The following is a 14,914-nucleotide window of genomic DNA, read 5'->3' as shown; positions in this document are numbered from 1 at the left end:
ATTATAATGGGTGGTATAACTAGCTAGTAGAATAATATAATGGTGGTATAACTAGTAGAATATTATACTGGTGATATAACTAGTTAGTAGAATATTATAATGGTGGTATAACTAGCTAATAGAATATTATAATGGTGATATAACTAGTAGAATATTATAATGGGTGGTATAACTAGCTAGTAGAATATTATAATGGTGGTATAACTAGCTAGTAGAATATTATAATGGTGATATAACTAGCTAGTAGAATATTATAATGGTGATATAACTAGCTAGTAGAATATTATAATGGTGGAATAACTAGCTAGTAGAATATTATAATGGTGGTATAACTAGCTAGTAGAATATTATAATGGTGATATAACTAGCTAGTAGAATATTATAATGGTGATATAACTAGCTAGTAGAATATTATAATGGTGGAATAACTAGCTAGTAGAATATTATAATGGTGGTATAACTAGCTAGTAGAATATCATAATGGTGATATAACTAGTAGAATATTATAATGGTGGTATAACTAGCTAGTAGAATATTATAATGGTGATATAACTAGCTAGTAGAATATTATAATGGTGGAATAACTAGCTAGTAGAATATTATAATGGTGATATAACTAGCTAGTAGAAAATTATATTGGTGGGTTTAAACCTGAACACAGACAGACAGACAGACAGACAGACAGACAGACAGACAGACAGACAGACAGACAGACAGACAGGGTGAGAGTGTTCAGGCCTGTTGACTTATTAGATGGAACACCAGTGATACATAGATGATGAGCTGAGGTATCAGTTATATACCCTTATTGTTTAACACTGCCAGAGGTTTCAGTAATATACCCTTATTGTTTAACACTGCCAGAGGTTTCAGTAATATACCCTTATGGTTTAACACTGCCAGAGGTTTCAGTAATATACCCTTATGGTTTAACACTGCCAGAGGTTTCAGTTATATACCCTTATGGTTTAACACTGCCAGAGGTTTCAGTTATATACCCTTATGGTTTAACACTGCCAGAGGTTTCAGTAATATACCCTTATGGTTTAACACTGCCAGAGGTTTCAGTAATATACCCTTATGGTTTAACACTGAGGTTTCAGTTATATACCCTTATGGTTTAACACTGAGGTTTCAATAATATACCCTTATGGTTTAACACTGAGGTTTCAGTTATATACCCTTATGGTTTAACACTGAGGTTTCAGTAATATACCCTTATGGTTTAACACTGAGGTTTCAGTAATATACCCTTATGGTTTAACACTGCCAGAGGTTTCAGTAATATACCCTTATGGTTTAACACTGCCAGAGGTTTCAGTAATATACCCTTATGGTTTAACACTGAGGTTTCAGTAATATACCCTTATGGTTTAACACTGAGGTTTCAGTAATATACCCTTATGGTTTAACACCGCCAGAGATTTCAGTAATATACCCTTATGGTTTAACACCGCCAGAGGTTTCAGTAATATACCCTTATGGTTTAACACTGCCAGAGGTTTCAGTAATATACCCTTATGGTTTAACACTGCCAGAGGTTTCAGTTATATACCCTTATGGTTTAACACTGCCAGAGGTTTCAGTAATATACCCTTATGGTTTAACACTGCCAGAGGTTTCAGTTATATACCCTTATGGTTTAACACTGCCAGAGGTTTCAGTTATATACCCTTATGGTTTAACACTGAGGTTTCAGTAATATACCCTTATGGCTTAACACTGCCAGAGGTTTCAGTAATATACCCTTATGGTTTAACACTGCCAGAGGTTTCAGTAATATACCCTTATGGTTTAACACTGCCAGAGGTTTCAGTAATATACCCTTATGGTTTAACACTGAGGTTTCAGTTATATACCCTTATGGTTTAACACTGCCAGAGGTTTCAGTAATATACCCTTATGGTTTAACACTGCCAGAGGTTTCAGTTATATACCCTTATGGTTTAACACTGCCAGAGGTTTCAGTTATATACCCTTATGGTTTAACACTGCCAGAGGTTTCAGTTATATACCCTTATGGTTTAACACTGCCAGAGGTTTCAGTAATATACCCTTATGGTTTAACACTGAGGTTTCAGTAATATACCCTTATGGTTTAACACTGCCAGAGGTTTCAGTTATATACCCTTATGGTTTAACACTGAGGTTTCAGTTATATACCCTTATGGTTTAACACTGCCAGAGGTTTCAGTTATATACCCTTATGGTTTAACACTGAGTTTTCAGTAATATACCCTTATGGTTATACACTGCCAGAGGTTTCAGTTATATGCCCGTATGGTTTAACACTGAGTTTTCAGTAATATACCCTTATGGTTAAACACTGCCAGAGGTTTCAGTTATATACCCTTATGGTTCAACACTACCAGAGGTTTCAGTTATATACCCTTATGGTTTAACACTGAGTTTTCAGTTATATACCCTTATGGTTTAACACTGCCAGAGGTTTCAGTTATATACCCTTATGGTTTAACACTGCCAGAGGTTTCAGTAATATACCCTTATGGTTCAACACTGCCAGAGGTTTCAGTTATATACCCTTATGGTTTAACACTGCCAGAGGTTTCAGTTATATACCCTTATGGTTCAACACTGCCAGATGTTTCAGTAATATACCCTTATGGTTTAACACCGCCAGAGGTTTCAGTAATATACCCTTATGGTTTAACACTGCCAGAGGTTTCAGTAATATACCCTTATGGTTTAACACTGAGGTTTCAGTTATATACCCTTATGGTTTAACACTGCCAGAGGTTTCAGTTATATACCCTTATGGTTAACACTGAGGTTTCAGTTATATACCCTTATGGTTTAACACTGCCAGAGGTTTCAGCTATATACCCTTATGGTTTAACACTGCCAGAGGTTTCAGTAATATACCCTTATGGTTTAACACTGAGGTTTCAGTAATATACCCTTATGGTTTAACACTACCAGAGGTTTCAGTTATATACCCTTATGGTTTAACACTGAGGTTTCAGTAATATACCCTTATTGTTTAACACTGCCAGAGGTTTCAGTTATATACCCTTATGGTTTAACACTGCCAGAGGTTTCAGTAATATACCCTTATGGTTAAACACTGCCAGAGGTTTCAGTAATATACCCTTATGGTTGAACACTGCCAGAGGTTTCAGTTATATACCCTTATGGTTTAACACTGAGGTTTCAGTTATATACCCCTATGGTTTAACACTGAGGTTTCAGTAATATACCCTTATGGTTTAACACTGCCAGAGGTTTCAGTTATATACCCTTATGGTTTAACACCGCCAGAGGTTTCAGTTATATACCCTTATGGTTTAACACTGCCAGAGGTTTCAGTAATATACCCTTATGGTTTAACACTGCCAGAGGTTTCAGTTATATACCCTTATGGTTTAACACTGCCAGAGGTTTCAGTTATATACCCTTATGGTTTAACACTGCCAGAGGTTTCAGTAATATACCCTTATGGTTTAACACTGAGGATTCAGTTATATACCCTTATGGTTTAACACTGCCAGAGGTTTCAGTAATATACCCTTATGGTTTAACACTGAGGTTTCAGTAATATACCCTTATGGTTTAACACTGAGGTTTCAGTAATATACCCTTATGGTTTAACACTGCCAGAGGTTTGAGAGGTGGGGGAAGGGTAGGGAACATAGCTGTCCACACAGGAACCTGACTTTCCCCTGATGACATCACACCAGGAAGGAGTGTTGGGGGGAGGGGCAGGTGACCTCTGACCCAATGTTCTAGAAAACAACTCTCAGCCCGTCTGCAGGCTGAGGCTTGATGGTATACAGCTACGGCAAAACATGTTGGAGTCGTGTCGGGGAGAAGTTTTGCATTTCAGCTAACCCTAACCATTTCAGCTAACCCTAACCATTTCAGCTAACCCTAACCATTTCAGCTAACCCTAACCATTTTAGCTAACCCTAACCATTTTAGCTAACCCTAACCATTTCAGCTAACCCTAACCATTTCAGCTAACCCTAACCATTTCAGCTAACCCTAACCATTTCAGCTAACCCTAACCATTTTAACTAACCCTAACCATTTTAGCTAACCTTAACCATTTTCCATTTTCCATTAGGCCAGTGATCTCTCTCTGTCCTGTCCTGTCCTCTTCCAGGCCCAGTGATCTCTCTCTCTCCTGTCCTGTCCTCTTCCAGGCCCAGTGATCTCTCTCTCTCCTGTCCTGTCCTCTTCCAGGCCCAGTGATCTCTCTCTCTCCTGTCCTGTCCTCTTCCAGGCCAGTGATCTCTCTCTCTGTCCTGCCCTGTCCTCTTCCAGGCCAGTGATCTCTCTCTGTCCTGTCCTGTCCTCTTCCAGGCCAGTGATCTCTCTCTGTCCTGTCCTGTCCTCTTCCAGGCCCAGTGATCTCTCTCTCTCTGTCCTGTCCTCTTCCAGGCCCAGTGATCTCTCTGTCCTGTCCTGTCCTCTTCCAGGCCCAGTGATCCCTCTCTCTCCTGTCCTGTCCTCTTCCAGGCCCAGTGATCCCTCTCTCTCCTGTCCTGTCCTCTTCCAGGCCCAGTGATCTCCCTCTCTGTCCTGTCCTGTCCTCTTCCAGGCCCAGTGATCTCGCTCTCGTGTCCTGTCCTCTTCCAGGCCCAGTGATCTCTCTCTCTCTCCTGCCCTGTCCTCTTCCAGGCCCAGTGATCCCTCTCTCTCTGTCCTGTCCTGTCCTCTTCCAGGCCCAGTGATCCCTCTCTCTCCTGTCCTGTCCTCTTCCAGGCCAGTGATCTCTCTCTCTGTCCTGTCCTGTCCTCTTCCAGGCCCAGTGATCTCTCTCTGTCCTGTCCTGTCCTCTTCCAGGCCAGTGATCCCTCTCTGTCCTGTCCTGTCCTCTTCCAGGCCCAGTGATCTCGCTCTCGTGTCCTGTCCTCTTCCAGGCCCAGTGATCTCTCTCTCTCTCCTGCCCTGTCCTCTTCCAGGCCCAGTGATCCCTCTCTCTCTGTCCTGTCCTGTCCTCTTCCAGGCCAGTGATCTCTCTCTCTGTCCTGTCCTGTCCTCTTCCAGGCCCAGTGATCTCTCTCTCTGTCCTGTCCTGTCCTCTTCCAGGCCCAGTGATCTCTCTCTCTCTCTCCTGTCCTGTCCTCTTCCAGGCCCAGTGATCCCTCTCTCTCCTGTCCTGTCCTCTTCTAGTTTTACTGATGCTTGAATAGTGGCATCATGGGTAAATCACTGCCAGCCCAAGCACATTCTATAGGGCTGTGGTAGCCAGGTCTGGAAAACAGCACAAACATGACAACAGTCGTCATCGTCCCCCCCCCCAGCTGACATGACACCCCACAACACCCGTTCCCCCACCAGAGCCTCAGGGAAGGGCAGAACCCTGCAGCCCGACCCGGTCGACCCGTGGTGCCACGCAGCGTTTCTTTATTAGTGGGAGAGTGACACTTCTGACAGGCCGACGCTGAAATAGCTGCCATCCCTGAGACGTGTGGTCACAGAGTAACACGGGAGGGTCCCTGGACACACGCGCTGGCTATAAGAGGGACCGGTGGGGACAAATAACGGGGACATTACGCAGAGAGACAGAACCAGAGGACTCTACAGACACGCAGAGAGACAGAACCAGAGGACTCTACAGACACGCAGAGAGACAGAACCAGAGGACTCTACAGACACGCAGAGAGACAGAACCAGAGGACTCTACAGACACGCAGAGAGACAGAACCAGAGGACTCTACAGACACACAGAGAGACAGAACCAGAGGACTCTACAGACACGCAGAGAGACAGAACCAGAGGACTCTACAGACACGCAGAGAGACAGAACCAGAGGACTCTACAGACACACAGAGAGACAGAACCAGAGGACTCTACAGACACGCAGAGAGACAGAACCAGAGGACTCTACAGACACGCAGAGAGACAGAACCAGAGGACTCTACAGACACGCAGAGAGACAGAACCAGAGGACTCTACAGACACGCAGAGAGACAGAACCAGAGGACTCTACAGACACGCAGAGAGACAGAACCAGAGGACTCTACAGACACGCAGAGAGACAGAACCAGAGGACTCTACAGACACGCAGAGAGACAGAACCAGAGGACTCTACAGACACGCAGAGAGACAGAACCAGAGGACTCTACAGACACGCAGAGAGACAGAACCAGAGGACTCTACAGACACACAGAGAGACAGAACCAGAGGACTCTACAGACACACAGAGAGACAGAACCAGAGGACTCTACAGACACACAGAGAGACAGAACCAGAGGACTCTACAGACACACAGAGAGACAGAACCAGAGGACTCTACAGACACACAGAGAGACAGAACCAGAGGACTCTACAGACACGCAGAGAGACAGAACCAGAGGACTCTACAGACACGCAGAGAGACAGAACCAGAGGACTCTACAGACACACAGAGAGACAGAACCAGAGGACTCTACAGACACACAGAGAGACAGAACCAGAGGACTCTACAGACACACAGAGAGACAGAACCAGAGGACTCTACAGACACGCAGAGAGACAGAACCAGAGGACTCTACAGACACGCAGAGAGACAGAACCAGAGGACTCTACAGACACGCAGAGAGACAGAACCAGAGGACTCTACAGACACGCAGAGAGACAGAACCAGAGGACTCTACAGACACACAGAAGCTGCAGCCCACCAGATCTGGCCTCAGGTCAGTCCATCTACCTGCCCTGACTGGGACAGTAGCTCTACAGTAGGATAATACTGGAACCAGAGGCTAAGAGTGTACTGTATGTGCTTGTATTGGCAGTCGTAGATTAGTAGTGCTAATGAGTACTGCAAGAGGAGGTTTAATGTGACTGAGTGTGGAGGTGTTGGCAATACTAACTGGAAATATTTGTGTTTAACTGTGAATTTACTAACTGGGGACCGTGTGTGTGTATTAACTGTACGTGTGTGTGTGTGTGTGTGTGTGTGTGTGTGTGTGTGTGTGTGTGTGTATTAACTGTACGTGTGTGTGTGTGTGTGTATTAACTGTATGTGTGTGTGTGTGTGTGTGTGTGTGTGTGTGTGTGTGTGTGTGTGTGTGTGTATTAACTGTGTGTGTGTGTGTGTATTAACTGTATGTGTGTGTGTGTATTAACTGTATGTGTGTGTGTGTGTGTGTGTGTGTGTGTGTGTGTGTGTGTGTGTGTGTGTGTGTGTGTGTGTGTGTGTGTGTGTGTATTAACTGTACGTGTGTGTGTGTATGTATTAACTGTACGTGTGTGTGTGTGTGTGTGTGTGTGTGTGTGTATTAACTGTACGTGTGTGTGTGTGTGTGTGTGTGTGTGTGTATTAACTGTACGTGGTAGTGTAGTAACTGTGTGTTTCCTGTCCAGGATGGACCATGTCATTAGGTTTGAAGGGATTCCCATGTCTAAGGTAAGTGTTCGCTGTTGTCAACCTTTAACAAAGACATGAGCATCTCATCGGGACGTACAGATTCACTCCTGGGCTCCTGTCCAGTCCGACTTCAGAGCCTTCAAGACAAACTGGGAACTCTGGGGGAGAAAAAAAATGATCTCCAACTGGGAAAAATCCTTTCGAACGGTCATCCCAACTCGGAATTCCAACGCGGGAACTCGGGCATCTTTCTACAGCATCCGACTTCCTGACCTGAAGATCACTGATGTCATGTTCCCCGTTGTCTTATTAAAAACACAATCAGTCTCCTCCTCTAGTCCCCAGATGTTATGATATCATGATGTCATTCTGTAGTCCACGAGGGGGATGTTATGATGTCATTCTGTAGTCCACGAGGGGGATGTTATGATGTCATTCTGTAGTCCACGAGGGGGATGTTATGATGTCATTCTGTAGTCCACGAGGGGGATGTTATGATATCATGATGTCATTCTGTAGTCCATGAGGGATGTTATGATATCATGATGTCATTCTGTAGTCCACGAGGGGGACGTTATGATATCATTATGTCATTCTGTAGTCCACGAGGGGGATGTTATGATATCATGATGTCATTCTGTAGTCCACGAGGGGATGTTATGATATCATGATGTCATTCTGTAGTCCACGAGGGGGATGTTATGATATCATGATGTCATTCTGTAGTCCACGAGGGGATATCATGATGTCATTCTGTAGTCCATGAGGGATGTTATGATATCATGATGTCATTCTGTAGTCCACGAGGGGGATGTTATGATATCATGATGTCATTCTGTAGTCCACGAGGGGGATGTTATGATATCATGATGTCATTCTGTAGTCCACGAGGGGGATGTTATGATATCATGATGTCATTCTGTAGTCCACGAGGGGGATGTTATGATATCATGATGTCATTCTGTAGTCCACGAGGGGGATGTTATGATATCATGATGTCATTCTGTAGTCCACGAGGGGGATGTTATGATATCATGATGTCATTCTGTAGTCCACGAGGGGGATGTTATGATATCATGATGTCATTCTGTAGTCCACGAGGGGGACGTTATGATATCATGATGTCATTCTGTAGTCCACGAGGGGATGTTATGATATCATGATGTCATTCTGTAGTCCACGAGGGGATGTTATGATATCATGATGTCATTCTGTAGTCCACGAGGGGGATGTTATGATGTCATGATGTCATTCTGTAGTCCACGAGGGGGATGTTATGATATCATGATGTCATTCTGTAGTCCACGAGGGGGATGTTATGATATCATGATGTCATTCTGTAGTCCACGAGGGGGATTGCCGTGTTCAGGTACTAGTCGAAACTAGGAAACTCTGAAATGGACGACTTGTTAACCGGTCACAGTTATAAACGTGCCGCTTTCAACCTATCAGCAAGTTGGATATTTCAGAGTTTTCTAGTTCCAACTAGCATATGAACGTGGCCTAATGACGTGTTCAGAACAGCTGGGAACTCTGAAGAAAAGCACTGTCATCCCTCTCTCTCCTGTCCTCCTGCCATCCCTCTCTCTCCTGTCCTCCTGCCATCCCTCTCTCTCCTGTCCTCCTGTCATCCCTCTCTCTCCTGTCCTCCTGCCATCCCTCTCTCTCCTGTCCTCCTGTCATCCCTCTCTCTCCTGTCCTCCTGTCATCCCTCTCTCTCCTGTCCTCCTGTCATCCCACTCTCTCCTGTCCTCCTGTCATCCCTCTCTCTCTCCTGTCCTCCTGTCATCCCTCTCTCTCCTGTCCTCCTGTCATCCCTCTCTCTCCTGTCCTCCTGTCATCCCTCTCTCTCCTGTCCTCCTGTCCTCCCTCTCTCTCCTGTCATCCCTCTCTCTCCTGTCCTCCTGTCATCCCTCTCTCTCCTGTCCTCCTGTCATCCCTCTCTCTCCTGTCCTCCTGTCATCCCTCTCTCTCCTGTCCTCCTGTCATCCCTCTCTCTCCTGTCCTCCTGCCATCCCTCTCTCTCCTGTCCTCCTGTCATCCCACTCTCTCCTGTCCTCCTGTCATCCCTCTCTCTCCTGTCCTCCTGTCATCCCTCTCTCTCCTGTCCTCCTGTCATCCCTCTCTCTCCTGTCCTCCTGTCATCCCTCTCTCTCCTGTCCTCCTGTCATCCCTCTCTCTCCTGTCCTCCTGTCATCCCTCTCTCTCCTGTCCTCCTGTCATCCCTCTCTCTCCTGTCCTCCTGTCATCCCTCTCTCTCCTGTCATCCCTCTCTCTCCTGTCCTCCTGTCATCCCTCTCTCTCCTGTCCTCCTGTCATCCCTCTCTCTCCTGTCCTCCCTCTCTCTCCTGTCCTCCTGTCATCCCTCTCTCTCCTGTCCTCCTGTCATCCCACTCTCTCCTGTCCTCCTGTCATCCCTCTCTCTCCTGTCCTCCTGTCATCCCTCTCTCTCCTGTCATCCCTCTCTCTCCTGTCCTCCTGTCCTCCCTCTCTCTCCTGTCATCCCTCTCTCTCCTGTCCTCCTGTCATCCCTCTCTCTCCTGTCCTCCTGTCATCCCTCTCTCTCCTGTCCTCCTGTCATCCCTCTCTCTCCTGTCCTCCTGTCAGCCCACTCTCTCCTGTCCTCCTGTCATCCCTCTCTCTCCTGTCCTCCTGTCATCCCTCTCTCTCCTGTCCTCGTGTCATCCCTCTCTCTCCTGTCCTCCTGTCATCCCTCTCTCTCCTGTCCTCCTGTCATCCCTCTCTCTCCTGTCCTCCTGTCATCCCTCTCTCTCCTGTCCTCCTGTCATCCCTCTCTCTCCTGTCCTCCTGTCATCCCTCTCTCTCCTGTCCTCCTGTCATCCCTCTCTCTCCTGTCCTCCTGTCATCCCTCTCTCTCTCCTGTCCTCCTGTCATCCCTCTCTCTCCTGTCATCCCTCTCTCTCCTGTCCTCCTGTCATCCCTCTCTCTCCTGTCCTCCTGTCATCCCACTCGGAATTCCAACCCGGGAACTCTGGCCTCGTTCTAAAGTGAAATCTTTCCGACCTGAAGATCACTGATTCACTGATTTGACCAGAGTTTCCTGTTTTAAAACGCAGCAAGATGCCAGAGTTTCTGAGTTGGATGACTGTTCAAAATAATTTAGAGTCTGAAATTTCCGAGTTACGAGATCCCAGGTCCCAGGTGTTTTGAATGCGACAGATGTGAATCTGTAGTACATGAGAGGGATGTGATGATGTCATTCTGTAGTCCGTGAGAGGGATGTGATGATGTCATTCTGTAGTCCATGAGAGGGATGTGTAAAGAGGAGGACTACGCGTTCCTGGGAGAGAAGGAGAAAAGGCCCAAGGAGACAGAAACGCTGGGAGAAGACTGGAAGGAAGACAAAGTGGAGAGGGTGAATATCTACCTCTATCTCTCTCTAGGAGAGGGTGGATATCTACCTCTATCTCTCTCTAGGAGAGGGTGGATATCTACCTCTATCTCTCTCTAGGAGAGGGCGGATATCTACCTCTATCTCTCTCTAGGAGAGGGCGGATATCTACCTCTATCTCTCTCTAGGAGAGGGTGGATATCTACCTCTATCTCTCTCTAGGAGAGGGTGGATATCTACCTCTATCTCTCTCTAGGAGAGGGTGAATATCTACCTCTATCTCTCTCTAGGAGAGGGTGGATATCTACCTCTATCTCTCTCTAGGAGAGGGTGGATATCTACCTCTATCTCTCTCTAGGAGAGGGTGGATATCTACCTCTATCTCTCTCTAGGAGAGGGTGGATATCTACCTCTATCTCTCTCTAGGAGAGGGTGGATATCTACCTCTATCTCTCTCTAGGAGAGGGTGAATATCTACCTCTATCTCTCTCTAGGAGAGGGTGGATATCTACCTCTATCTCTCTCTAGGAGAGGGTGGATATCTACCTCTATCTCTCTCTAGGAGAGGGCGGATATCTACCTCTATCTCTCTCTAGGAGAGGGCGGATATCTACCTCTATCTCTCTCTAGGAGAGGGTGGATATCTACCTCTATCTCTCTCTAGGAGAGGGTGGATATCTACCTCTATCTCTCTCTAGGAGAGGGTGGATATCTACCTCTATCTCTCTCTAGGAGAGGGTGGATATCTACCTCTATCTCTCTCTAGGAGAGGGTGGATATCTACCTCTATCTCTCTCTAGGAGAGGGTGGATATCTACCTCTATCTCTCTCTAGGAGAGGGTGGATATCTACCTCTATCTCTCTCTAGGAGAGGGTGGATATCTACCTCTATCTCTCTCTAGGAGAGGGTGGATATCTACCTCTATCTCTCTCTAGGAGAGGGTGGATATCTACCTCTATCTCTCTCTAGGAGAGGGTGGATATCTACCTCTATCTCTCTCTAGGAGAGGGTGGATATCTACCTCTATCTCTCTAGGAGAGGGTGGATATCTACCTCTATCTCTCTCTAGGAGAGGGTGGATATCTACCTCTATCTCTCTCTAGGAGAGGGTGGATATCTACCTCTATCTCTCTCTAGGAGAGGGTGGATATCTACCTCTATCTCTCTCTAGGAGAGGGTGGATATCTACCTCTATCTCTCTCTAGGAGAGGGTGGATATCTACCTCTATCTCTCTCTAGGAGAGGGTGGATATCTACCTCTATCTCTCTCTAGGAGAGGGTGGATATCTACCTCTATCTCTCTCTAGGAGAGGGTGGATATCTACCTCTATCTCTCTCTAGGAGAGGGTGGATATCTACCTCTATCTCTCTCTAGGAGAGGGTGGATATCTACCTCTATCTCTCTCTAGGAGAGGGTGGATATCTACCTCTATCTCTCTCTAGGAGAGGGTGGATATCTACCTCTATCTCTCTCTAGGAGAGGGTGGATATCTACCTCTATCTCTCTCTAGGAGAGGGTGGATATCTACCTCTATCTCTCTCTAGGAGAGGGCGGATATCTACCTCTATCTCTCTCTAGGAGAGGGCGGATATCTACCTCTATCTCTCTCTAGGAGAGGGCGGATATCTACCTCTATCTCTCTCTAGGAGAGGGCGGATATCTACCTCTATCTCTCTCTAGGAGAGGGCGGATATCTACCTCTATCTCTCTCTAGGAGAGGGTGGATATCTACCTCTATCTCTCTCTAGGAGAGGGTGGATATCTACCTCTATCTCTCTCTAGGAGAGGGTGGATATCTACCTCTATCTCTCTCTAGGAGAGGGTGGATATCTACCTCTATCTCTCTCTAGGAGAGGGTGGATATCTACCTCTATCTCTCTCTAGGAGAGGGTGGATATCTACCTCTATCTCTCTCTAGGAGAGGGTGGATATCTACCTCTATCTCTCTCTAGGAGAGGGTGGATATCTACCTCTATCTCTCTCTAGGAGAGGGTGGATATCTACCTCTATCTCTCTCTAGGAGAGGGTGGATATCTACCTCTATCTCTCTCTAGGAGAGGGTGGATATCTACCTCTATCTCTCTCTAGGAGAGGGTGGATATCTACCTCTATCTCTCTCTAGGAGAGGGTGGATATCTACCTCTATCTCTCTCTAGGAGAGGGTGGATATCTACCTCTATCTCTCTCTAGGAGAGGGTGGATATCTACCTCTATCTCTCTCTAGGAGAGGGTGGATATCTACCTCTATCTCTCTCTAGGAGAGGGTGGATATCTACCTCTATCTCTCTCTAGGAGAGGGTGGATATCTACCTCTATCTCTCTCTAGGAGAGGGTGGATATCTACCTCTATCTCTCTCTAGGAGAGGGTGGATATCTACCTCTATCTCTCTAGGAGAGGGTGGATATCTACCTCTATCTCTCTCTAGGAGAGGGTGGATATCTACCTCTATCTCTCTCTAGGAGAGGGTGGATATCTACCTCTATCTCTCTCTAGGAGAGGGTGGATATCTACCTCTATCTCTCTCTAGGAGAGGGTGGATATCTACCTCTATCTCTCTCTAGGAGAGGGTGGATATCTACCTCTATCTCTCTCTAGGAGAGGGTGGATATCTACCTCTATCTCTCTCTAGGAGAGGGTGGATATCTACCTCTATCTCTCTCTAGGAGAGGGTGGATATCTACCTCTATCTCTCTCTAGGAGAGGGTGGATATCTACCTCTATCTCTCTATCTCTCTCTAGGAGAGGGTGGATATCTACCTCTATCTCTCTCTAGGAGAGGGCGGATATCTACCTCTATCTCTCTCTAGGAGAGGGCGGATATCTACCTCTATCTCTCTCTAGGAGAGGGCGGATATCTACCTCTATCTCTCTATAGGAGAGGGCGGATATCTACCTCTATCTCTCTCTAGGAGAGGGCGGATATCTACCTCTATCTCTCTCTAGGAGAGGGTGGATATCTACCTCTATCTCTCTATAGGAGAGGGTGGATATCTACCTCTATCTCTCTCTAGGAGAGGGTGGATATCTACCTCTATCTCTCTCTAGGAGAGGGTGGATATCTACCTCTATCTCTCTCTAGGAGAGGGTGGATATCTGCCTCTATCTCTCTCTAGGAGAGGGTGGATATCTACCTCTATCTCTCTCTAGGAGAGGGTGGATATCTACCTCTATCTCTCTCTAGGAGAGGGTGGATATCTACCTCTATCTCTCTCTAGGAGAGGGTGGATATCTACCTCTATCTCTCTCTAGGAGAGGGTGGATATCTACCTCTATCTCTCTCTAGGAGAGGGTGAATATCTACCTCTATCTCTCTCTAGGAGAGGGTGGATATCTACCTCTATCTCTCTCTAGGAGAGGGTGGATATCTACCTCTATCTCTCTAGGAGAGGGTGGATATCTACCTCTATCTCTCTCTAGGAGAGGGTGGATATCTACCTCTATCTCTCTCTAGGAGAGGGTGGATATCTACCTCTATCTCTCTCTAGGAGAGGGTGAATATCTACCTCTATCTCCTAACTGGGTTTCGTAAGCTAAGTGTTTTCTATGGCCCTTTCTGATTTTTCCTGGTTCATAACTGCAGCAGTGCGCTGTAACTTCCTGTGATGTAACTTCCTGTGATGTCACTTCCTGTGGTCGCCAGGTGTGGCGGCGTCGGGAGCGAGCGCAGCAGGAGGAGGAAAGACTCAGAGAACTGGAGGAGAGTAAGAAGGTAAACACAGAGAGAGAGAGGAGAGAGACACAGAGAGAGAGAGAGAGAGAGAGAGAGAGACAGAGAGAGACAGAGAGAGACAGAGAGAGACAGAGAGAGAGAGAGAGAGAGAGAGAGAGAGAGAGAGAGAGAGAGAGAGAGAGAGAGAGAGACAGAGAGAGAGACAGAGAGAGAGAGAGAGAGAGAGAGAGAGAGAGAGAGAGAGAGACAGAGAGACAGAGAGAGAGAGAGAGAGAGAGAGAGAGAGAGAGAAGACAGAGAGAGAGAGAGAGAGAGAGAGAGAGAGAGAGAGAGACAGAGAGAGAGAGAGAGAGAGAGAGAGACAGACAGAGAGAGAGCCTGTTAATAAACCCACACATCCCTAAACTCTTCCATAAATCCAGGCTGCAGTAATTGAAGGTGATTTTGCGTCATAGCGACGGGTCTTTCAGCACGGTTCACTGCGAGACTCTGTTCCTGTCCTGAACCAAACGGCCTGACGCAGGGCTGCTGCCTCACGGACTAACACACACACACACACACACACACACACACA

At 46.5% G+C, this 14,914-nt stretch overlaps 1 protein-coding gene across 1 annotated transcript in view; it reads left to right on the top strand.

Moving 5' to 3' along the window:
• The first annotated feature begins 6,493 nt into the window (after positions 1–6,493).
• The window catches only part of LOC106593446 (golgin subfamily A member 6-like protein 22), a 16,147-nt gene continuing 7,726 nt past the window's right edge, over positions 6,494–14,914 (top strand). The window contains exons 1-4 of the mRNA XM_045713589.1: positions 6,494–6,641; positions 7,312–7,354; positions 10,578–10,691; positions 14,311–14,379. Of these exons, the coding sequence (XP_045569545.1) occupies positions 7,313–7,354; positions 10,578–10,691; positions 14,311–14,379 (225 nt within the window). The 5' untranslated portion in view covers positions 6,494–6,641; position 7,312. The remainder of the gene's footprint in view (positions 6,642–7,311; positions 7,355–10,577; positions 10,692–14,310; positions 14,380–14,914) is intronic.

Source organism: Salmo salar, unplaced genomic scaffold, assembly GCF_905237065.1.
Source record: "Salmo salar unplaced genomic scaffold, Ssal_v3.1, whole genome shotgun sequence".
Lineage (NCBI taxonomy): Eukaryota > Metazoa > Chordata > Actinopteri > Salmoniformes > Salmonidae > Salmo > Salmo salar.
Note: the sequence above shows the minus strand (reverse complement) of the source record. Positions and strands in the feature narration are given on the sequence as shown.